This window comes from Prionailurus bengalensis, chromosome B4 (assembly GCF_016509475.1).
Source record: "Prionailurus bengalensis isolate Pbe53 chromosome B4, Fcat_Pben_1.1_paternal_pri, whole genome shotgun sequence".
Classification (NCBI taxonomy): Eukaryota; Metazoa; Chordata; class Mammalia; order Carnivora; family Felidae; genus Prionailurus; species Prionailurus bengalensis.
The window spans coordinates 61451243-61478889 of record NC_057358.1 but is presented as its reverse complement, the minus strand read 5'-3'; the positions used below and the strand labels follow the sequence as shown (position 1 = coordinate 61478889).

The 27647-nt window shown below is 35.8% G+C and overlaps 1 protein-coding gene across 21 annotated transcripts in view; it reads right to left on the bottom strand.

The window, feature by feature from the left end:
• The window catches only part of CCDC91 (coiled-coil domain containing 91), a 353607-nt gene that overhangs the window by 43978 nt on the left and 281982 nt on the right, over positions 1-27647 (bottom strand). For all 21 annotated transcript variants that reach the window (XM_043562023.1, XM_043562025.1, XM_043562041.1 and 18 more), the window contains one exon: positions 12848-12961. In XM_043562023.1, coding sequence (XP_043417958.1) covers positions 12848-12961 — 114 coding nt within the window. The remainder of the gene's footprint in view (positions 1-12847; positions 12962-27647) is intronic.

The window sequence follows — 27647 nt, the reverse complement described above, 5'->3', positions numbered from 1 at the left end:
TCTGTAGATCAACCATTTTGCTTGTATGGATGAGACACATTCAACTGTTGGATATTGCAATGGTTGCATTAAGCAATGGGTTCTTTTGGTGGTTGATGGGAATGTTGTAGCAAAGAAGGACTTATCTTTGAACAAGTTTTGTGGTGTAGTTTTGGTATTGTTTCCGGAAGCTTAACCATCATCCTGGTTCTCCGGCTTTCAACAATTTGGTCAACTATTCAATTTCCTTTTAATAAGCTTTTTTACTGTTTAAGTAGCCAGAAAAACCCTGATTGACACTAAATGGCTACTAAGCAGCGGCTGAAGGCAATGTAACCTCAGGACTATCAGAAAGATCTATGGTTAGTTCTGGCTCTCTAAGGGCTGATGGCTCTAAAATTCCAGCCAGTTTTCTGAAAGAGAAAAAAAAATTAAAAAGCAACATTTGGCGGCCTGCATAGTAGCAAAGTAAAAAATTACTACGTACAGTCACTTGAAATGAAGTGATCAATGACGGCAAGACTTCGGAAGATCCAGAGACTACTAATATGGAACAACAATATAAAGAGTGCGAAGAAGACAAAATTACTTGCTTTTATTTCCATAGCACAGCTTTAAAAAAGATAATGAAATGTTCACAATTGTAAATTCTCAGTTCAAGACAAAAATCTCAGCGAAGAACTATTCCTGAATGATCCCGGGGAAGGAAAAGCCAGCACTGGTGGACAACACTGTCCATTTTTTATAGTCCAGAAGTGCTCATGCTGCTTTCCATGGAGTTGAGTTGTAATCCGAATGCTTTGGCCCACACTGACCATTGGCTTTGGCTACTTGATCAAATGATCCATATAACAGATAGGCATCAAAAAATTCCAACTTAATAAAATTATAAGATTCCCAGGTTTAATGAAGAGATGCCTGTCCTGAGCCACTACAACAAAAATTTATAACATTTTTTCCAATTTCTAGTCCTGTCAATTATTTGCAGACTCAGAGCTTTCTGAGCAAAGAAGAGAATGCAAGTTCCTAAAGATACAGCTTGTAATGACATCAGAGGTGTAAACTGTAAACTGTGAGCTTGGCCTTTCTCATCAAGGTAACTGCACTGAAGAAAGGGAAATACCAGGTCTTTTGAGTACTGTTGTATAACAGCTCTGAACTAATCCTAAAAAACAAGGGACCTAGAATACCACTGTGGATTAGTGGTCACAAAGGATGATTGTAGGAATAAAATGATGACTGGAGTTTTACCCTGAATCTGCCTCACATTCAGCCCACTAGGACCTTAAACACACAGAGTATACAAATGGCACTGGAGAAGGATAGTAGATTACCAGAGGCTTCATCAGATAGTGATTTCATAAGCAGCTGCTATTGCAGATGTACATTCTTTACTCAAGCTCTCAGCACCAGGTATATGACTATTAATCTGCAAATGATTTTTTTTCCTCTTTCCCAACAGAGAGAGAACACCTGTAACAGCTGCTTTCATAGAGCAATAAACCATTCTATCTTAGGGTTATATAAATTATTTGGCTCTGAACTGCAATATATTTCACAAAGACCATTACTGTCTCGCCAAAACATAGGACAACTATATTGATGACATTATGTCTCCAGGACCTGGAAAGCTGGAGTTAATAAGTATTCAGGATTCTTTGTACAGATATGTTAAACACATCTGTAAGTCTAATATAAGTGTAGTAAGGTGGGAGACACATTATATGAATATATAAGAGCTACACCTCGGTGAAGTTTCGGAGGGCCCAGTGATCTTAAGCGTATCAGGATAACCTCTACAAAGTTGAAAGTAACTGTGCCTTGTGCCTCCTGCCACCAAGAAAGAGGCGCAGTGGCATGTGTCTTTTGAAAGTAATATATATCACATTGGGAATCTTGCTTTGACCTATTTATAAAGTGACCTGAATGTCCACAGCTATGAGTGGGCACAAGAGGAAAAAGGAGCCCTCCTAGTTAATCCGGGCTACAGAGTATCTACCTGGCCTTCATGATCTACTGATTCAATGTACTTAGAACTGCCAATATTTTATCCGAATGCTAGATGGAGCCTGTGGCAAGTTCTGATTGAGGAATCCCAACTGAGATCTCTAAAGTTTTGGAGCAACATCCATCAGGCAGGAAATTTGTTCCTTTGGAAAGGAGCGTTTAGCTTGCTACTAAGTTCTATTAGAGTCTGTATATTGGACTGTGGAAAAAATAAATGTGACCTGATCTGCCCCAAATGAACTTGGTTTAGCTGATTCACTGAACTATTAAATTAGGCATGCTCAGTAGCAAGCCATATTAAGTGATTGTGACATATATGGAATGAGACTTGAGAAAGTTCTTACAGCAGAGATCATATGATCAGATCACTCACACTCTCAGCTATACTTGCCTTGTGGTAGGTTGCTGCAACAGATTTCAGGCCATTCCCTTTGTGAACACATTTTGTTTTTATAAGGGATAGCTGAAGTATTTTGCTCTTACTTTACCTGATGTTACCTGATGTTTACCTGATATTGTTAAGTATGGAAGAAGGGTCTATTTTGAAGGTTAGGTTTAAGTATTAGCAAAGGGTATATATAAATTGATGTTGAATAGCCAAGCAATGTAGGATAGTGTATGTTTGTCATATTTTCTTGTTTTGGCATTTTGGAAAAACCCTTAACATATCAGGAGATATCCTATGCTTATAAGTTTAGTCACTGTGAGACAGAATGCACAGAGTATTTTCTTAGCTTGTTTTTGTACCCAGTATATAGGCAGACATGTGATCAAAGGTCTACCAACCCGGTTTACACCCATGAGATTTCAGTAAGAAATGAGCAATCTGATGAATGAAACTCCATATGGGACTTTTTTAACTGGTGAGGGTAGAGGCAGAGATTTAGCGAGAGGCTGTGAGATGCAGTCAGTGATACACAAGTGGTGTTAGGTGGGGATGTGAAAGCAATAAGTTTGGGGGGAGTTTGGTGGGGAAGCAGCAGCAATGAGATTTCCTCATGAGGCCAGTTCTATGTCATGGTTTTGGGGTTTGCTTTTGGAAGCTGAATTTCAAAGCCCATTTTCCCATCCCAATAACCTCTTAATAAATAAACTCCTTTTTCTGCTTAAGCAGTCAGAGTCAACTTCTATTGCTTAAAATTAGGAATTCAATCTGAATTTTAAAAATAAACAGTTTTCAAGTAGACCAACAACTTGTCAGATATTTATAGGATCTTAATCAGGGTAACTGCAAATTTTCTGTTAAAGGGATGCAATGATAAAAATTAGTTCTTAGGGGGTAAACTCATGTGAATGCTGCACCTTTATGTATAAAACTAAGGATTATGGAATCTCATGCATGGAATCTCAACTGAACCAATCAATGATGAGGAGAATTGATGAAAAATGACTAGAAAAAGAATACAGAATAATATCTTTAAAAGGAGATAAAATAAGAGATGTACATTGCTGCATCAATCCCAGAGAAAGAAGTACAATTATGTCTTGTCTATCCATTTAGTATTCTTTATTTAAAAAAATAAGAAAAACTGTCTGACAATCTAGTCAAAGACTAAGGCAGACATGTGATTCACCCATAATCTAATGGATTTCATTCAGAAATAATGTGATGATAATAAATGATATATCTGCTTCCTCTCTGTTACAGACTAGAGTTCACATGTATTAAATAATTGGCCTTCCTTTAAAGAGGGAGCACAAAGCTTCCAGAGCAAGACAGGAGCACAGAGAGGTCATGTCAGTGCATATGAATCAGCAACGAACAGAATGTCAAGGAGGTTTTCTCTGTTTTCATATGAGAAGAAAAATACCGCATCTCTTAGAAAATGATTTTTTCATGCTGTTTCCAAGGCACTATTAGTTACAAACCAAATTGTTATTTTTGCTATTTTTTCAAAGGAAAGAACTGATGGCTGAGGAGATACATATGATGGAAAACAACTATATCATAAATCAAGTAGTTGAAATGTAAAAACTACTAGTGTCTTTTGGTAATAATACCATCTCCTTTCTACTGAAAGTAAATTTTGACAAGGAAATAATAGTCATTTCAAGAATTTCAGTTAAAAAGTAGCACATGAAAAATAACTCATCTCTTAATTATTTATACATTTAAAAAATAAGTCAAAGAATGGGAAACAACAGATATTCATAAATATGCAGGTAATATAAAGAACATTAACTTATTATAGAGTAAGTCTACAATCCCACAGATATAATTTCTATAGCCAATTGTTCAAAGTACACAAGAGAAAGTTATATTATTTGTAAATGTTTTACGAGAAACTCTTGCAGATATTAGTGCAAAGCCTGAATTGTTACTGTTTGAACACTGCATCTTTCTAGCAAGATTAAATTAAGAATCAAGAGCCATTGAGAAGTGTCAGACAAGTAAATACTAGGATTATACTACTTAGTTCTGTGCTAAAATAATATAAAATCAAGTTTTTATAAAAAAAATATTATCCATGCCAACTAACTTCAAAATTTAACAAAATTGGTTTTCAAACAGATTATGTTGGGATCATGATTCAGTTTTCTTAATTCGCTACATAAAAACTTGTTTGCAATAATGACTTGTATATTTGGATCTATTTTAAAGGACTGAAATAATCTGACATGTTAGTTTTCTTTTTAATTCCTACAGGAGTATAATTTTAAGGGAGTTTGGCATTAGCCTGTATGTGAGTAGAAATGTGTACTAACTCCTTGAATATACCCATAAAGACTTTTATGAGAACTAAAGACAGAGATAATACCACCTGGAATAATAGAGCTAGAATGGTTTTAAAAAAGACAAAGCAAAGTTATTGTTACCTTATCACTGCTATCACATAAGCTGGTGGTGGTTTTAACGTCACAGCTTAATTTATGTTGTACGTTTCATAAAACTTCATTTTAAGACTTTGTCAATCTTTCACTACTACCTAACACGGTCACGCCAACTAGAAAAATACCAGTCCTCTTTGCTATATAAATCAAATCTCAAAACCCTGCAGAAATAATATTTAAGCTATCTAAATGAATAGTCTTTGCTAGGGTCCTCAGAAGTTCCCAGTAGGTGAAAAAGCTACTTAAAAATAACTTATAAATTGTATGCAATACATAACTGCAAGCAATTTCCCAAGTGAACTCTGTATGACTGTACACTATCTTTGTTTTTCTACTTTTCTTCCTCATTTGTCTGGATGGAGCTAATTTATTTAATTTATCCAAATAGAGCCTGGAAAAGTAGAAAGGGGATTAAAAGCCTGCTAGTGGAGAAACTGACAATCCTAGACTACTGTACGAAAAGTAATGCAGAAAGCAAATTATCTAATCAGACTTAAGGAGCTACTGGGGCATCTCCCTATATGGTTTGCAGTCAGACAGAACCAAGTTAAAATTTTGACTCTCTTACTGATCTTGCACCATGATCAAATATCACTGACTTTCAATTTTCCTCGTCTGCAAAAAGCAGATATTATTTCAGAGTTGTTTTGAGGATTATGTGAAACAGTGTAAATAAAGCAGCTGCCATAATATTTTGGACAAACTTGGCACTCAATAAATGGTTTTTGTTTTGTATTGTTTTCTGATACAGAACACTTCACTTCAACAACTTCAATTCCACTTAAGCCGAACATTTCTAGGTGTTCTTTTAACAGTCATATCATAATAAGATAATTCTTTATTGCTATTCTTTATTGCTGTATCTTGCTCACATAGGTAGATTGCTGGTAAACAGCTCAGGCTCCAGAGCCAGACTATCACTTTCTAGTTTTATGATTTGGTGGCTGGTAATATTCTTAACAATGAACACACACACACACACACACACACTCCTTAGACTAGTGCCTGGAATATGGTAAATGGTACATAAGTATTCGCTTTCATCATCACTGTTATCATCATTTCAATTTTGAGGCCTTTGATAGCTACTGCTTCCTCTAGGTCTGACCTCTGGTTTTTCCTTCTTGACCAGTTGCTCACCATTTATATTATGAGATATCCAGACGTTCTGAGTAAAAGCTTCACTGGGTCGGGTCCATCTCAAATGCTATACCATGCTAGGCCTTCCATGATAGTATATCCATCAGGTGTGTCAATTCCTAACTGACACAAGCTATGACTCGAAGTTGACATTTTGTTGATTTGTCTTTGTTTTGAATCAATTCTTATCACCATCTAAATTTTAATAACTTTGGTATAGCGTACTGGTGGAGAAAAGTCATTTGAGTATTTAAAAAAGAGTTAAAACATTTCATTGAAGAATAAAGCCAACTGTCATTGTGATAATTTGAGAAGTGACTGGATAATTATTTAAATGAATAGTTTAAGTTGCTACACAAAAAGAGAGATAAGCATTTTTAGATTCTAAATGACCTCAACAGAAGTATTTACTTACTGTACTTTGATTTAGAAGTTTTTTTCTTTAAACAAAATACTATCCCCCAAACAGAGTACATTAATTGGTATACCTGTTAGTTCTTATGTGTACTTAATTAAATTGTTATTTTAATTCCAAGTTGGAACATATGTTGTTATTTCCTGAAACAGATATAGTAATTGGCTTTAATGCAGCATGAAGTTGTATCTATCTTTTCAATTACTCCACTGTTGAAATGGAAATGATCAACAGTGATCTCCCTCACCAGAGACCATGACTATTCACATGTCAGCAAATTTTTTTAAGGTTATTCTTATGCAACTGAGTATAGCAAAATAAGAAAGAGGGTCAAGAAGACTGTTAAAATATAAAGTGAAGGATGGCAATAAATTTTATTTTAAGGTATACTGTATGAAAGAAATTTTCAAAGATTGCAAGATGGAAAAAAATGAATAATTTTTTAGACCACACCTCTATAAACTACATAAACTTTTGAAACCTATTCACCTCACTGGTTTCACTAACCCTCCTCTGAATTAAGTTTTCTGTTCTTTATATCTAGAGAGGATAAATTTATGAGCTAGTGAAATATCAGGTGGCAAAATGATTTGCACTGGCTATTTCTAAATCTATCTACCTTTCTATTTATTTGTTATTGTGCCATTTGAAATGGGTGAAATTTTATAAATTTGGAAGGTAAATTTTTTATGCATGACCTTAAAATACAGGTTGTGTGCAGAAGCTTTAACTCCCTTTGGCATTAAAAAATGAGGTACGACTGAAAGGGCAGCAAGTACATGTGAGGGTACATTCAATTTACTAGGCCTTGATCAGACAGAAGCATTTTCTGACATGATACCCAAATGTACAGTTAGAAGGGCAGACGCTTCTTGCATAGGTGATGATATAGCCTACCCCAGGATGAGTAGGAGCAAGTTAATTAGGCTAATTAATTAGAATGAAAATGAAGAATGAAGCCAACTGTCATTGTAATAATTTGACAGATCATTGAAAATGAGGCAGAAGACCAGGGGATGTTCGAAAGTGTCCTTTTCCACATTAATGCATAAATAATGTATAAAATCACTAGTATGATGCAACTGATTTATACCAAGAATTAAAAGCCTCTCGAAAGATTTACCAGTTGTCAAGGAAAATGTTACACACAATGTTAATAGATTTTAGAGGTGTAAGAGACATTACAGATCAGACAGTGGAACTTCCATATTGTTAAGAGAAGAAAAGTCAAGCACCACAAGGCGTTAAATAACTGTCTTGAAATCATGTTTAAGTCAAGTAACTGTAGAACTGATTGGAGAGTTCATTTCGGCCAAATACTAACTCTTAATAAATAGTCTGAGACACAAACACTAAAGAATACATAGCAAAACTGGATTAAAAGAGTCTTTTTAAAATTAAGAAATTCTGACAATGACTTGACCACAAAAACTTTGAAGTAAGATAATTGCTCCTTAGTCTTCTCTAAAGATCTAAATTAAAAGGATCCTCTAAAGTGAAGATTATTTTCCTGGAGGTGACTTAGAAAACACAGGCCATAATTCTGGTTAAGAGGAAAAAAAAATAATCTTTTATTACATTTGGACAAGATTTTATTTTTTAGGAATCACTGCTTGGCTGTGAGTAGTTGTTGCTTGCTGAATGTTATTCACACTTCCTCCCTCATAGCAAGCTCATGTGTAACAGTCTTAACTTGTGGGATGGGTTGGAACACTCCATTTTATTCCAAGGGCCATAGGTCATTATAAACCACAAATTCTTCCTCCCTAGGGAAGAGTCAAGGGATGTGGTCTTTCCTATCTCATTTTTCTACAATCTCCTTTAGTCTAAAATAAAGTTTCTGGCACTAAACACAAGATTTGATATAATACCTTACCTGGCAATTAATATCGAGAGAGAAGTCTTTTCCAGAATGGCACCTATGGAATTTCTATTGTCTAGTTACAATGAGGCACAATGAAAGAATAAATATTTTAAAGGCCTGACAGGAAGAAATTTTCCCCACAAGATGATTTTGATGGTCTAGAATGGACATTGATGAACTTTTCTCTATAAAGGGCCAGATGGTAAATATTTTATGTTATATGGTCCCGATAGTCTCTCAAACCACTCTGCTGTTGCAACATGAAATCAGCTAAAAACAATACATAAATGAATGGGTATGCTGTGTGTTTCAGTAAAACTTTATTTACAAAACAAACAGCAAACCAGACTTGAACCTTGAGCTTTAGTTTGCAATCTCTAATATAGAATTTATAATGATTCAAGAGAGTTTAAACCAAAATTTAAATTTTAATGAAATACATTCCAATGCAAAGCACTACACTTGAAGGTACCCTGCTGAAATCTTTGCAGATGATCCTATTTATCTTTTCTTTGCGGCTGTAAAAATTATAGAGAAGACTTATAAGATTATTTGAAAATTAGATAATTTTCATCAACTGATAGAAAACGTACAAGAGCTGAAGCTGCAAAACACTAGCTTTTCAATTGCATGCTGACTGCAAATTCAATATAATCATTATTTCTTCTGAGCTTAACAAGGTAGACTTTACAGAGGATTAAAAAAAAACCCTATTACTTCGAATACTTAAAAGGAAGGCATTTTTATCACTGGGACAGATCCATTATCAATTTGAATTATTTTTCTGATTGATCACTTAAAAAGCTCTCCTTGTTTGGATATTTTGATTCCATACTAATTTTTGGTTATTATTATGACTTGGACTAACAGTATAAGTACCATGTAGCCAACTTAGCAAATAATTTAGGATGCAATTTCAGTGTAAATTATTATTATTATGATTATTTACTTCTGAGAGAGAGGGAGAGAGACAGAGAGACAGAGTGTTAGCAGGCAAGGAGCAGAGAGAGGGAGACACAGAATGCAAAGTAGGCTCCAGGCTCAGAGCTGTCAGCACAGAGCCTGGCTGGAACTCACAAACTGCGAGATCATGAGATGAGCCGATGTCGGACGCTTAACCGACTGAGCCACCCAGGTGCCCCAATTTCAGTGAAAATTATAATTCACTTAATTAGTACATGTATAGGTAGGCCCTTTGTCCTGTCAAAGATGCTCAGATCAGACGAATAGTATTTACAAAATTTGGTGACACCTCCATTGATTTGAAACAAGAAAGACTAGTAAGTGGTGTTTATAAGACATTTTCTCAGTATAATTCTAATTCTTGTACAATTTTAATTCTAATTCCTAGTATAACTGTAATACTTAAAAGGATTGGATAATTGATTAAAAACTTGTTGACTGCAGATATATGGAAAAAGCAATGTTACCCTCTATGGTGATAATGTGATTCTACTGAATCTTATACTGTGTAGGACAAGTTATAAGTTATTTGAAAAGTTAAGCATTTGGATTTTTCTGTGTTTCTTTGTCTCTTAAAAGCAAAAAACTGAAAGGAAAGATGTAAGGAAAAGAGTCTTCATTTTAGCCATTTAGCGAATCTGGTAAGGGTAAGATGATGTCAAAGGAAAAATTGTTTAGGACAAAAGACATATAAAGACAGGAACTAACAAAACATTAGACTTCTTCCTTCAAAGATTTCTGAAAACTTCAAAAGGGGAAGATTACTTCACAGACTGGAATGTAAGCCCAGTTGGAACCAAAGTCTATGGGGCTTTTGAGGTGTCTAATGCTAAAAATCTCAAGTTGACTCTCTAGTTAAAAAAAGCTGGAGAGGAGAAAGGAAAATTTTCGTTCTGGAAAAGTGTTCTTCTCTGATGCAAATAGAAATCCATCTTACAAAGGAAGAAGTAGAGATGAGTTGCCCTAATTTACTCTTTTGGAAAGAGACTAGAAGATTATGAATTTGCTAAAAAACTTTTGTTTCTTCTAACTATGACTTTGTAAGCTATGAGATATCTTATTTTTTGTGAAAAATTTCCAAGCCCAAAGATATTCATACAAATTAACTTGAAACACTGAAATACAGTTTTGGAAAGAAGAAGAGTATAGAGAATCTAAATTCTTAAAAAGTTATATAAAAAAGAGGTCTAGTAAATAGTTGGTCCTCCATTTCAGATATTTTATCCATTTTCCTTTTTTATAGCTTTTCTGTTTGAAGAGATGGAAACATTCAAATGTTAAAAGTATTCCACAATGTGTTATAAAAAAAAAAACTCCCAAATCTCCAAGTGGAAGTAATAAACTTCCTACTAGCACACTGAATAAATCAGTCCTACTCTTCTGTGATTCTAGTAACAAGAGTAAAATAAACTTTCAGAATCACACTGTAAACTTCAGAAGAAATTTTCTAAAACTTTCTAAAATGCACATTTTTAATTAACAAAAAATAATGCTACTAAGAGTTTGTTCTTCTCCTTAATGCAGTGAAAATGATAAAAATCATAGCACACATTATTGAATTTTTACGTTAGCTGTTCTATTTTATTATACGTAGTAACTCATAGCAATTCTGTAAGGTAAGGTGTATTCTCCTTACCATATACAGGAACAAGCATAAAGAAGTAGAACTTTGGTGCAAACAGAGTCAAATGTTTTCATGATTTTGTTGCTGTTATTTAATGAATGTCTCTACATGTGAGAACTGGTTTACCCAATACAAACGAATAGTAATCCTTTAATACGATTCATAAGAACATACAGATTAAAGTGGCAGAGTTCATTGTCAGTTGTCTTCAAGGGTTACTTTGCTTACCAGAGACCAGATAACTCCTATAAGGGCATTTCTTGCTCTCATTTTAAATATTTCTTATGGCAGCCACATGACTCCTTTTGATGAGAAAGTAGTATCATTTTGATTTTTTTAAGAAAAATGTCCCATTTTGATAAAAAAATACTAAATAATACAAAAATACTAAAATAATGGTATAAATGGGTTTGCTTTGTTCTACAATCTCTTGTTCAGATTTAGAACTCAAGTAAGGATTGGTCATATATTATTAAGAAAACCTGATAAAAAAAAAAGGATGCACCCACAAGACATCTTGAATTTATCTGAAGTCTAGTTCTTTCACTACTGCAATTGCTGTACATATGTGGAAAGCATCTATAATTCCTTTGCTGCATGACTACTTTTAAACCAGACGATTTAAAATAAGCATTCTGGGGATACATATGGAAATAGCAGTTTTCTGAGAATATATCACTTCCTGAAAAGTCAATTGACTATTTTTGGCTCAGAGTTTTCTCTTCAGAAGGTTAAGCACCTCTTTATTGGTTTTATTGAATTTATTTGGGTGAAACTGCTTCTAAAGACACCTGGATAACATGTGTAAAAATTTAGTCCCATACAAAATGCTTCTATGAATGGATGATTTACCTAGAAAGCCTAATTAGCAATTTTTACTCTGCTAACAAATTCTCCTTTGTTGAAACATAATGGTAGCAATTGAGGGGAGAGAATTTTCTTTGTATCATACCTAATTTGACTTCAAATTAAGAGTGTGTGATTAACCCGGTGTCATGCACTTTTTACTGTACTTCTGGCCTTCCACTTTACTGCCAATTGAAACATAATCTTATATTTTCTATTTATTTTGCTATTTTGATCACCGATTAAATTTAGATATCATGTGTCAAGTTTCCTCATACACACACAGTTTTATGTTTTATTTATATTTTTATTATATGTTATATTATATAACACACAGGATAAATGGTACATAATATTTATATTACACATTTATACCTGATATTATATAATCCTTACATGTTACTTCTATAATATATAACATGTTATACTAAACATATAAATAAAACATAAAACATTGCATATATAAGAAAATTTATTATGTAACTTAATATATACTATAATAGAATATGTTTATTGCAGATATTATATTAAACATCTTAAGTGTATCTTATCTTGGTTATTACTTAAGACGTCTAAAGATTTGTTGTAAAGACTACAAATTACGTTTGACTCATTATTTTCGGCCACTGCTCAAACCCATATATTAATGACCACAATGCACTGAAGTGACATTTATTTTGAAAAGCTTCAATATGTAATCTGAATTCTGAGAAGTATATTCTGAATTATGTTCCTGAAATGGAACTATGACAGAAGAGCCTTAACTTGCTAACTGTATTGAAGTCTACTAGAACCACAGTGGTGTTGACATAGAAGGCCTAAAGGGTGTATGTAAATTTCAACAAATAGTGTAAGAAATTAACAATATTATGGCAAAAAACTTAAAAATCTAAAACTGTCTACTCTTCTTATGAGGTAGTTTAGTTGGAAATGCTATATATAGGTCACTTCTAGAAGTCTAGCAAGAAGTTATTCAGTGTTGCTTTTTTGTTGACAGATGGAATTTATGTTTAAAGATACAACTATCAGAATATACAATTACATCAGAAAAATAATCTTGGAGGTTCTTAAATTAGCTTGACAAAGGACATAAATATTTTTTAATGCCCTGCTATTGTATGAAAGCAATGTTTCAGTTTATGGAAGGACAAATGAAAACCCTTCAGGGGATACTTACTCTTTTCTGTTCTTTTACATACTCTATCAATTCATCTCTTGTTCTTTTCACTGCCTCTTCCACAGCCTTTTCACTTCGCTTCTGCTCTTCTATTATTGCTGCCTTAACAGTTTCCTGTTTGTGGGAGGAGGAGAAAAAGTCAGGGAGGTGTGCACTATGACATGTCTGTGTCCCTTTTATATAAACTAAAACTCCTCTTCAATGGGTTGAGCTCATTCTGTTCAAAAGCTTATCTTTAAACAGGAATAAGAATTTACAAAGTCTTCTAGGATATTGCAGATTCTACAGAATTCATTTTTCTAAACTGAGTGAAAGGGAAAAGAAATGGAATAAGCCATTTATTGCAGGGAGCGCCTGACAGACTCCAATGGCTTCCTCACCAACCTTTCATTTGATGTTTACATGATTGATTGCCTTCCTGTACTTTGCACTATCCACATAAGACTTCCAACTTGTGTTTATTCTTCCAAGAACACCCTAATGCTCTAGCTGTTTTATTCACGTTTAATTTTCCCATCATACAGTAATCAAGTGTGGTCTGGGTAAAGATTTACAGCTAGTTTGTTACTTCTGCCAGGTTAAGATGTTGAGAGCTGGACACCATGAATAAGAGGTAAAAATTCCACCCTGTGTGCTAATAGTTGAAATGAGAAATCTAGGGAGAAAAGTGGTACTTCCTTTTTTACTGAAATTATAATCAAGTACCTCAGAGATTTCAGAATTTCAGATAAGGAGAAAAAGGCTAAAGTTAAAGAAGTATAACACTTCAAGAAGTATATTGTCTGCTAAAATAGCATTTGATGGATTGGACGAATGACACAAAACAGACTTTGTTAACTTCCACTTATCTATATAGGTAGCATCCTTCTTTTACAGGCAATCAGTTAAAAAATGCCTGGAACTTTGGTAGGGATATTTGCTTCATTTTGTTATTCTTGATGACTCTTCACTTTGTGGTGTATGCTTGTTTTTGTATAGTTTTTCCCCAAATAATTTTAGGAATGTGTAAATAACCCAGGAAATATGAAATAATATTAAGAATTTCCTATTGTGAATATGTTTACTGCAGAAAATTTGAAGATACAGAAAATTATTACCACAAAACAATACACACACATCTTCACACTTGGGTATAAAGAGGGTGGGGTGCAAACTGTATATACTATTTTCTAATTCTGGCATTTTACACTCCAAATATATTTTGAATATTTTAACCCATTATATATTCCTCCATACTATGATTTATATTCCATTACAGGGATGTATAAGAATTTATTTTATCAATCCTTATTCATGTGTATTTTGGTTGTTTTTAATAAAATAAAGCAGTGATGAACATTCATATATGTATTTTTGTGAAGCATATTAGATATCTCTAAGTCCAAGAAGTAGAATCATTCTGGTGAAAGGATATAATTTTTGAGCTCTCTTACAGCTTCTGACATTTTGTACACATTTTTTCCCCCAATAGCAGCCCAAGGAAATGGCTATTTTTTTACATCTTTGATTATATTTAGTCCCATTAGTTTTTTTTTTTTTTAATGAAAGTGCATTGTAGCAAACATGTCAGACATTTTAACTTTCTCATAATGTGACCCTAATGACAAGTGGGATCATAATCAAAACAGGAAGGGGGGCCGCTGAATGGAACAGGTCTGTCGACAACATTTTTCATCTGTGAGAAGTAGAAATAACAAAGTGTAGGGTCTTTGTAAGCTAAGTATAAATATTTCATTGCTAGGATAAAGACAGGAATGAATTTTGTGTTTGAATATGTTTACAGTTGTCTTAGAAACTTTAGTCCCATTTTTAAAAATCATTGTTTATTTGAGGGAGAATGACATCTAATTTATTCTGTACTTTTAAAAGATTATTATGTGATATTCAGCATTTTTCACAGAAATATAAGCAGTATACATATCATTTTATCATTTGCTTGATCATATCTTCTCTTCCCACTTCAATATTGATATACTCATAATTTTTTGTATTCATTATCCAAAATATAAAATTAAGTCACAAATCTGAAAATCCTTATAACGCTGGTGACTTTGAAAATGGTTACTATTTTATCTTCAGTCACTGAATACATTGAGCTTTAGTTCCATTTATAAATAATAGAGTATTAAGCTGTTTCCTTAATGACTTGGAAAGATTAAAGTTGAAAACCTATGATAATTTTTCAAAGACAAAAATGAAAACAAAATTATTTAAAATAAAATCATCTACTATTACAATTCTTACTGGTTTCACACTGATTTGAACTGAAAATTTTCATATCTTGGAAATGCAAAAAATATTACTAAGCCCCCTGAAATACAACACATCAACAGTTCTGTAGTAAAGAGTAAGCATTCACACTGTGTGGGTAAATTAAAAATATAAAAAGCTTCATGTTAGTTCAGGTTAGGGTTTGCCAACAGCTGAGTTATAACAATCCTTAAGTTTCAGGGTCTCTGGAATTTTAGAACTGCAGAGACTGTAGACCAGGATTATTTGAATGTAAAAGACAAGTCCATGCCACATTAAATATCAGCTAGAATTTCTTTATTTTTTAAGTTTATTTATTTCTTTTGAGAGAGAGAGAGAGAGAGAGAGAGAGAGAGAGAGAGAGAGAGAGAGAGAGGATGAATTCCAAGCAGGCTCCACACTGTCAGCCCAGAGCCCAATGTAGGGCTCAAACTCATGAACCATGAGATCATGACCTGAGCCGAAATCAAGAGTTGGATGCTCAACCAACTACCACCCATGCATCCCTCAACTAGAAATTTCTAATTAGCAGGGGTCATATCAGTAAATTTGATCAGTAAATTTATTTGGTTGAATGCAAAAGCATTAATTAAAAAAAAGGAATATATCCAGAAAAAACATGAAGAATTAGCTAATCTGTTTTTCCATTGGCTTTTGGGGGCTGAGAGTTTATATTTGCTCAATCCACATTTTTGACAATCCTCTTTGGTTTTTGAGCTGATAAAAAACCATTTTCAAGGAAAGCATCTCTTAATTCAACTCTCCTCTCCACTTGGGAATTAGGTGACAGTCAAGGTTGTGAAGCCATCCTTAAAAAATACTGGTCAATAAATAAATTCCTTTGGATATAATACAAAAGTAAAGTTTAAGCCATTCATTTTCTCTCTTTTTTTTTTTTTGAACTTGGAAAGCTTTATTATGCACACAGGTGTTCAGTAGAGGCTTACTTGCTTATTTATTTGTCTGTTTATATTTTAATTCCAGTAGAATTAACATACAGTGTTATATTAGTTATAGGTGTACAATACAGTGATTCAACAACTCTAAATGATACTCAGTTCTCACTGTGATAAGTATATTCTTAATCTCCCCACCCATGACCTCTCTGGTAACCATCAGTCTGTTCTCTATAGTTAAATCGGTTCCTGTTTTTTTTTTTCCATATATGAAATTTATTGTCAAATTGGTTTCCATACAACACCCAGTGCTCACCCCAAAAGGTGCCCTCCTCAGTACCCATCACCCACCCTCCCCTCCCTCCCACCCCCCATCAACCCTCAGTTTGTTCTCAGTTTTTAAGAGTCTCTTATGCTTGGGCTCTCTCCCACTCTAACCTCTTTTTTTTTTTTTTCCTTCCCCTCCCCCATGGGTTTCTGTTAAGTTTCTCAGGATCCACATAAGAGTGAAAACATATGGTATCTGTCTTTCTCTGTATGGCTTATTTCACTTAGCATCACACTCTCCAGTTCCATCCACGTTGCTACAAAGGGCCATATTTCGTTCTTTCTCATTGCCATGTAGTACTCCATTGTGTATATAAACCACAATTTCTTTATCCATTCATCAGTTGATGGACATTTAGGCTCTTTCCATAATTTGGCTATTGTTGAGAGTGCTGCTATAAACATTGGGGTACCAGTGCCCCTATGCATCAGTACTCCTGTATCCCTTGAGTAAATTCCTAGCAGGACTATTGCTGGGTCATAGGGTAGGTCTATTTTTAATTTTCTGAGGAACCTCCACACTGTTTTCCAGAGTGGCTGCACCAATTTGCATTCCCCCAACAGTGCAAGAGGGTTCCCGTTTCTCCACATCCTCTCCAGCATCTATAGTCTCCTGATTTGTTCATTTTGGCCACTCGGACTGGCGTGAGGTGATATCTGAGTGTGGTTTTGATTTGTATTTCCCTGATGAGGAGTGACGTTGAGCATCTTTTCATGTGCCTGTTGGCCATCCGGATGTCTTCTTTAGAGAAGTGTCTATTCATGTTTTCTGCCCATTTCTTCACTGGGTTATTTGTTTTTCGGGTGTGGAGTTTGGTGAGCTCTTTACACATTTTGGATACTAGCCCTTTGTCCGATATGTCATTTGCAAATATCTTTTCCCATTCCGTTGGTTGCCTTTTAGTTTTGTTGGTTGTTTCTTTTGCTGTGCAGAAGCTTTTTATCTTCATAAGGTCCCAGTAATTCATTTTTGTTTTAATTCCCTTGCTTTTGGGAATGTGTCGAGTAAGAGAGTGCTACGGCTGAGGTCAGAGAGGTCTTTTCCTGCTTCCTCCGCTAGGGTTTTGATGGTTTCCTGTCTCACATTCAGGTCCTTTATCCATTTTGAGTTTATTTTTGTGAATGGTGTGAGAAAGTGGTCTAGTTTCAACCTTCTGCATGCTGCTGTCCAGTTCTCCCAGCACCATTTGTTAAAGAGACTGTCTTTTTTCCATTGGATGTTCTTTCCTGCTTTGTCAAAGATGAGTTGGCCATACGTTTGTGGGTCTAGTTCTGGGGTTTCTATTCTATTCCATTGGTTTATGTGTCTGCTTTTGTGCCAATACCATGCTGTCTTGATGATGACAGCTTTGTAGTAGAGGCTAAAGTCTGGGATTGTGATGCCTCCCGCTTTGGTCTTCTTCTTCAAAAATACTTTGGCTATTCGGGGCCTTTTGTGGTTCCATATGAATTTTAGGATTGCTTGTTCTAGTTTCAAGAAGAATGCTGGTGCAATTTTGATTGGGATTGCATTGAATGTGTAGATAGCTTTGGGTAGTATTGACATTTTGACAATATTTATTCTTCCAATCCATGAGCAGGGAATGTCTTTCCATTTCTTTATATCTTCTTTAATTACCTTCATAAGCTTTCTATAGTTTTCAGCATACAGATCTTTTACATCTTTGGTTAGATTTATTCCTAGGTATTTTATGCTTCTTGGTGCAATTGTGAATGGGATCAGTTTCTTTATTTGTCTTTCTGTTGCTTCATTATTAGTTTATAAGAATGCAACTGATTTCTGTACATTGATTTTGTATCCTGCAACTTTGCTGAATTCATGTATCAGTTCTAGTAGACTTTTGGTGAAGTCTATCGGATTTTCCATGTATAGTATCATGTCATCTGCAAAAAGTGAAAGCTTGACTTCATCTTTGCCAATTTTGATGCCTTTGATTTCCTTTTGTTGTCTGATTGCCGATGCTAGAACTTCCAACACTATGTTAAACAACAGCGGTGAGAGTGGGCATCCCTGTCGCGTTCCTGATCTCAGGGAAAAAGCTCTCAGTTTTTCCCCATTGAGGATGATGTTAGCTGTGGGCTTTTCATAAATGGCTTTTATGATGTTTAAGTATGTTCCTTCTATCCCGACTTTCTCAAGGGTTTTTATTAAGAAAGGGTGCTGAATTTTGTCAAAGGCCTTTTCTGCATCGATTGACAGGATCATATGGTTATCTTTTCTTTTATTAATGTGATGTATCACGTTGATTGATTTGTGAATGTTGAACCAGCCCTGCATCCCAGGAATGAATCCCACTTGATCACGGTGAATAATTCTTTTTATATGCTGTTGAATTTGATTTGCTAGTATCTTATTGAGAATTTTGGCATCCATATTCATCAGGGATATGGGCCTGTAGTTCTCTTTTTTTACTGGGTCTCTGTCTGGTTTGGGAATCAAAGTAATACTGGCTTCATAGAATGAGTCTGGAAGTTTTCCTTCCCTTTCTATTTTTTGGAATAGCTTGAGAAGGATAGGTATTATCTCTGCTTTAAACGTCTGGTAGAACTCCCCTGGGAAGCCATGTGGTCCTGGACTCTTATTTGTTGGGAGATTTTTGATAACTGATTCAATTTCTTTGCTCGTTATGGGTCTGTTCAAGCTTTCTATTTCCTCCTGATTGAGTTTTGGAAGACTGTGGGTGTTTAGGAATTCGTCCATTTCTTCCAGGTTGTCCAATTTGTTGGCATATAATTTTTCATAGTATTCCCTGATAACTTTGTATCTCTGAGGGATTGGTTGTAATAATTCCATTTTCATTCATGATTTTATCTATTTGGGTCATCTCCCTTTTCTTTTTGAGAAGCCTGGCTAGAGGTTTGTCAATTTTGTTTATTTTTTCAAAAAACCAACTCTTGGTTTCGTTGATCTGCTCTACAGTTTTTTTAGATTCTATATTGTTTATTTCTGCTCTGATCTTTATTATTTCTCTTCTTCTGCTGGGTTTAGGCTGCCTTTGCTGTTCTGCTTCTATTTCCTTTAGGTGTTCTGTTAGATTTTGTATTTGGGATTTTTCTTGTTTCTTGAGATAGGCCTGGATGGCAATGTATTTTCCTCTCAGGACTGCCTTTGCTGCGTCCCAAAGCGTTTGGATTGTTGTATTTTCATTTTCATTTGTTTCCATATATTTTTTAATTTCTTCTCTAATTGCCTGGTTGACCCACTCATTCGTTAGTAGGGTGTTCTTTAACCTCCATGCTTTTGGAGGTTTCCAGACTTTTTCCTGTGGTTGATTTCAAGCTTCATAGCATTGTGGTCTGAATGTATGCATGGCATAATTTCAATTCTTGTAAACTTATGAAGGGCTGTTTTGTGACCCAGTATATGATCTATCTTGGAGAATGTTCCATGTGCACTCGAGAAGAAAGTATATTCTGTTGCTTTGGGAAGCAGAGTTCTAAATATATCTGTCAAGTCCATCTGATCCAATGTCTTATTCAGGGCCCTTGTTTCTTTATTGACCGTGTGTCTAGATGATCTATCCATTTCTGTAAGTGGAGTGTTAAAGTCCCCTACAATTACCACATTCTTATCAATAAGGTTGCTTATGTTTATGAGTAATTGTTTTATATATTTGGGGGCTCCGGTATTCGGCGCATAGACATTTATAATTGTTAGTTCTTCCTGATGGATAGACCCTGTAATTATTATATAATGCCCTTCTTCATCTCTTGTTACAGCCTTTAATTTAAAGTCTAGTTTGTCTGATATGAGTATGGCTACTCCAGCTTTCTTTTGGCTTCCAGTAGCATGATAAATAGTTCTCCATCCTCTCACTCTCAATCTAAAGGTGTCCTCAGGTCTAAAATGAGTCTCTTGTAGACAGCAAATAGATGGGCCTTGTTTTTTTATCCATTCTGATACCCTATGTCTTTTGGTTGGCGCATTTAATCCATTTACATTCAGTGTTATTATAGAAAGATACGGGTTTAGAGTCATTGTGATGTCTGTATGTTTTATGCTTGTAGCATTGTCTCTGGTACTTTGTCTCACAGGATTCCCCTTAGGATCTCTTTTAGGGCTGGTTTAGTGGTGGCAAATTCCTTCAGTTTTTGTTTGTTTGGGAAGACCTTTATCTCTCCTTCTATTCTAAATGACAGACTTGCTGGATGAAGGATTCTCAGCTGCATATTTTTTCTGTTCATCACATTGAAGATCTCCTGCCATGCCTTTCTGGCCTGCAAGTTTCAAAAGAGAGATCAGTCAGGAGTTATAGGTCTCCCTTTACATGTTAGGGCATGTTTATCCCTTGCTGCTTTCAGAATTTTCTCTTTATCCTTGTATTTTGCCAGTTTCACTATGATATGTCGTGCAGAAGATCGATTCAAGTTACGTCTGAAGGGAGTTCTCTGTGCCTCTTGGAGTTCAATGCCTTTTTCCTTCCCCAGTTCAGGGAAGTTCTCAGCTATTATTTCTTCAAGTACCCCTTCAGCACCTTTCCCTCTCTCTTCCTCCTCTGGGATACCAATTATGCGTATATTATTTCTTTTTAGTGTATCACTTAGTTCTCTAATTTTCCTCTCATACTCTTGGATTTTTTTATCTTTTTCTTAGCTTCCTCTTTTTCCATAATTTTATCTTGTAGTTCACCTATTCTCTCCTCTGCCTCTTCAATCCGAGCCGTGGACATTTCCATTTTATTTTGCATCTCGTTTAAAGTGGTTTTCAGCTCCTCCTGACTGTTCCTTAGTCCCTTGATCTCTGTAGCAAGAGGTTCTCTGCTGTCCTCTATACTGTTTTCAAGCCCAGTGATTAAGTTTATGACTATTATTCTAAATTCACTTTCTGTTGTATCATTTAAATCCTTTTTGATCAGTTCATTAGCTGTTGTTATTTCCTGGAGATTCTTTTGAGGGGAATTCTTCCGTTTGGTCATTTTGGATAGTCCCTGGAGTGGTGCGGACCTGCAGGGCACTTCCCCTGTGCTGTGGTGTATAACTGGAGTTGGTGGGCGGGGCCGCAGTCAGACCTGATGTCTGCCCCCAGCCCACCACTGGGGCCAGTCAGACTGGTGTGAACCTTTTCTTCCCCTCTCCTAGGGGCGGGATTCACTGTGGGGTGGCATGGCCCGTCTGGGCTACTTGCACACTGCCAGGCTTGTGGTGCTGGGGATCTGGTGTATTAGCTGGGGTGAGCAGGCAAGGTGCACGGGGGCAGGAGGGGCAGGCTTAGCTCGCTTCTCCTTAGGTGATCCACCTCAGGAGGGGCCCTGTGGCAGCGGGAAGGAGTCAGACCCGCTGCCGCTGCCGGAGGGGTGGCTCCGCAGAAGCACAGCGTTGGGTGTTTGGGCGGAGCAAGCAAGTTCCCTGGCAGGAACTGGTTCCCTTTGGGATTTTGGCTGGGGGATGGGTGAGGGAGATGGCGCTGGCTAGAGCCTTTGTTCCCCGCCAAACTGAGCTCTGTCGTCCCGGGGCTCAGCAACTCTCCCTCCCTTTGTCCTCCAGCCTTCCCGCTTTCCAAGCAGAGCTGTTCACTTATGACCTCCCAGATGCTAAGTCCCGCTTGCTGTTGGAACACACTCCGTCTGGCCCTTCTGCTTTTGCCGGCCAGACTCGGGGGCTCTGCTTGGTCGGTGGGCCGCCCCTCTGCCCCGGCGCCCTCCCACCAGTCCATGGAGTGCGCACCGCCTCGCCGCCCTTCCTACTGTCTTCCGTGGGCCTCTCATCTGCGCTTGGCTCCGGAGACTCCGTTCTGCTAATCCTCTGGCGGTTTTCTGGGTTATTTAGGCAGGTGTAGGTGGAATCTAAGTGATCAGCAGGACATGCAGTGAGCCCAGCATCCTCCTATGCCGCCATCTTCCTGGTAACCAAGCCATTCATTTTCTGACCACACCAAAATCTTAATTAGTTGGAAACAATTAGTGAGTTTTATGTGCAGGTATACAAAGTGCCTTCATGTTTTGTTGAATTTCCTGACACATGAGAATTAGTCTGAAATAAAATTACCTCACAAGAAATTTGCCAACAATGATCACATAAGTGATTATGAAAGAGTATTTTCAGGGCGCCTGGGTTGCTCAGTTGGTTAAGTGGCCGACTTCCGCTCAGGTCATGATCTCGCAGTCCGTGAGTTCGAGCCCCGCGTCGGGCTCTGTGCTGATAGCTTGGAGCTCGGAGCCTGGAGTCTGCTTCAGATTCTGTGTCTCACTCTCTCTCTGCCCCTCCCCCGTTCGCGCTCTGTCTCTCTCTGCCCCTCCCCATTCGTGCTCTCTCTCTGCCTTTCAAAAATGAATAAATGTTAAAAAAAAATTAAAAAAAAAAAAGACGACTATTTTCCAGAATATTTTAGTAATGGCTACACCTCTGGAACATGGTGTATTCTCTACGGCAGGGTTCTCAGCCTTAGCACAAAGGACAATTTTTGCTGGGGGCTGTGGGGGGAGGTCCTGTGATAAGCGGCAGATCTAGCATCTACTCACTAGATTGCCTCCTGTTGAGAACCACTGATGTAAGTAAATAGTTTGGAAGGAAAAACATCTATTTGCATATATGTTATAGTTTGTTAAAATGCATCAGTTATGTTTCTTGTCATATCTTAAATATTTTTATCTAAATATATGCAAGAAATCATATCCAAATGGTTACACAGCTAGTTTTTAAATGTGGAAGAAGGAGTTTTCTATATACTAATTTCTTAACAAAACTGGACGACTGGTATCAGTTTCTATACTATAACAATTAAATAGGTCATGATGAATATCATTTAGGGTTAAAAGTTTATGTGACATTTTGTGTAAGATTTGTAATTTCTCCTTATTGCTTAAAAGTATAGTTATGCTTTAGTATCCATTAACCTACCACACATTTCAGAAATCATAGGATCATGAACTAATAAAAGACCTGTGGTTGTTTGTTCTTTCTCAGTGCAATTTTGTTAAGGATTGCAAACACAGTTAAATTATTTACGGAACAAATCTCAGCAATCAACTCAATTCTGGTCTGTGGACTATAAATGATAGTATCAAAAATTTTCTGGGGCAACTGTGTGCTTCTTTTCTTTTTTGTTTTAATTTTTTTCAACGTTTTTATTTTATTTTTGGGACAGAGAGAGACAGAGCATGAACGGGGGAGGGGCACAGAGAGAGGGAGACACAGAATCGGAAACAGGCTCCAGGCTCCGAGCCATCAGCCCAGAGCCTGCCGCGCGGCTCGAACTCACGGACCGCGAGATCGTGACCTGGCTGAAGTCGGACGCTTAATCCACTGTGCCACCCAGGTGCCCCGCTTCTTTTCTTTTCTATGAACAAGGTATGTATGTTCCACAATTATGTATCATTTAAACAGCTGCACATGGTTGTGGAAATGCACCTTAGAAAATGAGTGCTTGAATCGTAAGTCAAGTCAAGCTGCCTTACAGTTAAACAAAAGAAGTGAGACTTCCAATGCTATACAAATTTATGAGTTCAAACTACAGTTCTACCAGTGTTTTCAGGCATTGATGCAAATGCAAATAAAATATCTACATTTACTGCACAGCTGAGAAACTTTCAACTGGAAGTAATTAATCTGTGCTGTAATGACATGTTCAATTAAAATCATATGCTCACTGACTGATATCAACATTTGATAGTACTGATCTGTGCTAGACATTTTTAAACATGAAATATGTAGAACCTCATTACATATCAAAATTAATAAATGAGTTTTGCAATCATTTTTCATGATGGGGATACCTAATTTTGAACCACAAATAAGCAAAATGCTAATCTCCCCAAAGATAATTTTATTGCCACTAAATTTATATTAAAAATATTTTCATTATTTTCAATTTCATCAATAAAATTTATGAAGATTTTTTCTCTTGTTATGTAAGGACCTACGTAATAGTCTTGATTACTATCATAATAATATTGGCCCCTAAAGGCTAAAATTACTACTACATGACCCCTTACAGAAAAAGCTTGCCAATCCCTGATTTAGGTCATGATTCTGCAAGTTGGCCATTTGGGCTGGGCTCAGCTGGGCAGTTCTTTTAGCCTTGGCTGGAGTCCTCCACCTATGTGAAATCAACTGCTGGGGCTGAAAAGGATGCTATTCCTGAGTAGCCTTAGGTAGGAAGGCCTGTTTCTCCTTCCAGTGTCTCCCACTCTCCAGCGGACTAGCTCAGGGTTTTTTACACAGCATCCGGACAGAGTGCCAAAGAAAGTGAAAACAGGTTAAGGTCTCTGAAGACATGGGGTCAGAAATGATACAATGTTACCATTGGCCTGAGCAAATAAGCATTATGAATTGATTCCCAAATTCTTATCTAGTTGTCTAAATACCTTCTTTTCAGTATATTCAAAGATCCCAAGCATTCTATTATGTTTATCTTCTTGGAGACATATCTCGTGGACATATCTCCAAACTGGATTGGCTGTTCTCTAGGTCTGTTACATAGCTGTCTATTCTGGATCTCCCTCAGGTACATTTCTAGAAATTCACTGCATCTCTCTTGAACTATAAGTCCAGCTTTCTGGATACCACTGAATTCTTCTTTGTTTGACAGAGCACCTCCTCCAAGAGATTCTTGAGAAAAGGCACAAGGGAAGTAAAACTTTTATTTCCTTGGAAAAATGACTTTATTCTACCCTAACACTTAATTTATAGTTTGGTTAAGTGTGGATTTCTAGCTTGGAAATTTCTGCAGTTTTAAAGGTTTTTGAGAAGTCTGATTACATTCTGATGTCTCCTCAATTGCATAAACTTTTCCTTCTAGAAGAAATTTCACACATGTTCTTCATCCTTATTTCTTAAAAATTTCATGACAAAGCTAGGTATAGGTTTATCTAGAAACTTAGGTCTTACAATCTAGAAACTCAAGTCTTTCAATTTGGGAGATATACTTTAATAATAACAATAAATGTTATTTCTTGCATTCTATTTTCTGTTTTTTTTATTGTTTTGTTTTATTTTTTGTTTGTTTGTTTTCCCAAGAATCCTCTAACTCAGTTAATGAACCTCCTAAACTGACTGGCTAATTTTCTACTCTTTCCACTCTTATTTTCAGTTTCTTTGTATTTTTACACCTTTGTCTCCAGAAGACTTCTACAACTTCATCTTCTGACTTTTTCTTTTTTTAACTTTCTACTAAATTTTACATTTCTATCTTTTTAATTGACTTAACAAACAGCATGTTCTTCCTGTTTCGTATATGTAAGATCTTCTCCTACCTTTAAGAAGCTTAATGAGAGTTTCTTTTCTTTTCTTTTTTTTTTTAACTTTCCACACCTTTACAGAATCTGTTTTATTCCTTGTTTTTCATGGGAAGTTTTCTGTTCAAACTTGACTTTATGCTCATATTTAAAGAGTAGAGCACTAAAATGCTGAGTAACATCTCTGTGCTTGCAGTTGTGGTTTATGGACTGTGATCTTAATAGCAGAGTAATCTGGCTGGGTTGTTTCCTTGGGGCAATTTCTGATACCAATATATTTAGGTCTTTTATCTTGGGCTGTCTAAATTCCTCAGAAAAGAATCTTCCAATTTCCTGTCTGGTTGTCAGCATTCTTAGAGCTGGGATAGAAAAATGGCTAAGGTTCTCCATAAGCAGCATGAAACTTTTCACCTTGCTCTCCTCCCAACCCAATGTTAACACTGCTTTGGTGATCTCTGCCCCAGAGACCCTACCTTTTATTTTTATTTTTTTTTTCCAGAGAATTAACCCCAGTTTTCTTCCAGACTTGGGGAAAAATGAGTGGGGGCCTAATTATTAAATAGACTTTCAAACATTCCTTCGTTTTGAATCCTCACGTTCATTCTCACTTCCAGAAGTTTCTGGCATCACTAACAAGAAAGCTCTTAGGAGTTTCTAAAATATATATTGGTCTTCTTATTTCCAGTTTAGTTCTCCATTTTAATAGAGTTTTATTTCAATGGGGTTTTAGAAGGGAGTAAAATTACAATGGAGTTTTAGAAGGGATAAAAATGAGTATTCTTTCCGTTCTTTTTAACTACGTATGTGTTAGGAAAAATATATTAAACTTTTATTTTGAATTAATTTTGGATTTACAGACACTTGCGAAGATAGTACAAGAGTTCTCATGTGCCTTTTATCCAGTTTCTCCTAATATTAACATCTTACATAATTAAGGTAAATTTATCAAGCTAACAAATTAACATCAAATAATAATAGTAAATAGATTGAAGATTTTATTTGTATTTCACCAAGTTTTCCGCTAATATTTTTCTCTCATGGATTAATGCAGGGTAAAACGTTGCATTCAGAGACCGTATTTCATTAATCTCTAATATCTGACAGTTTCTCAGTCTTTCCTTATTAGGACATTGATACTTTTGAAGTGCAGCTTTCAAGTATTTTGAAGAAATCTGGATTTATCTTTTTCTCATGAATAGACTGGAGTTACAATTTGGGGGAAGAATACTATAGAGATGAAGCATGCTTCTCCTTATATCATATCAGGGGAATATGGTCTTAAACATAATTTATACTGGCAATGTTAACCTTGATCATTTGGTTAACATGGTATCTGCCAGGTTTCTCCAGTCTAAAGTTAACATTTTTCCCCTTTCTATAATCTATTCATTAGAAATGAACAACTAAGTCCAGCCAACACTCAAGGGGAAGTAAATTAAGTTCCATATACTAGAAAGGAGTATATCCACATTTATTTTTAGAGATATATGCATATTTTAAAACTATAGTTTCTTCTATAGCCAGAGAACTATTCCGCATTTCTAATTCTTCTTGTGTCAGTTCTGGGATTTATATTTATCTTGATAAGTTTTCATCTCATCAAAGCTTTACAACGGATTGATATTAAGTCATTTATATTGCTTATGTCATCTTTAAAATTTGTATTGCATCTGTGTTAGGTCACTTTATTCATTCCTCTGATGATGTTTATTTATAACATCCCTCTTCATCAATCTGATCAAAGATTTGTGAATTTTATGCCTCTTAAGAAATGACAGTATTTTAAACTTACTGATGCATGCTGTGAATTTCTGTCATAAACTGTATTATTTCTTTCTATTTTCTTTGGATTATTCTATTCTTTCTTTTTGTCTTCATAAATTGGGTGTTAGCCCATTCTTGGCCAGTCTTTTCTATTTTCTAACATACATATTTAAGACTATAATTTTCCTTTGAAATACACAAATTTTTAAGTAAATAACTATTTTAATAATGACTACATTGTTTTTCCTTTGTGCTTAGCTTTAAAGAAATTTATACATAGCAAAAACTTAACTGTTTGGCTCAAAATCATAACAAATCTTAACTGTTTGGCTCAATGGATTTTTACATACAAATACACCCATTTGCCCCCTACCCAGATCAAGAAAAAGA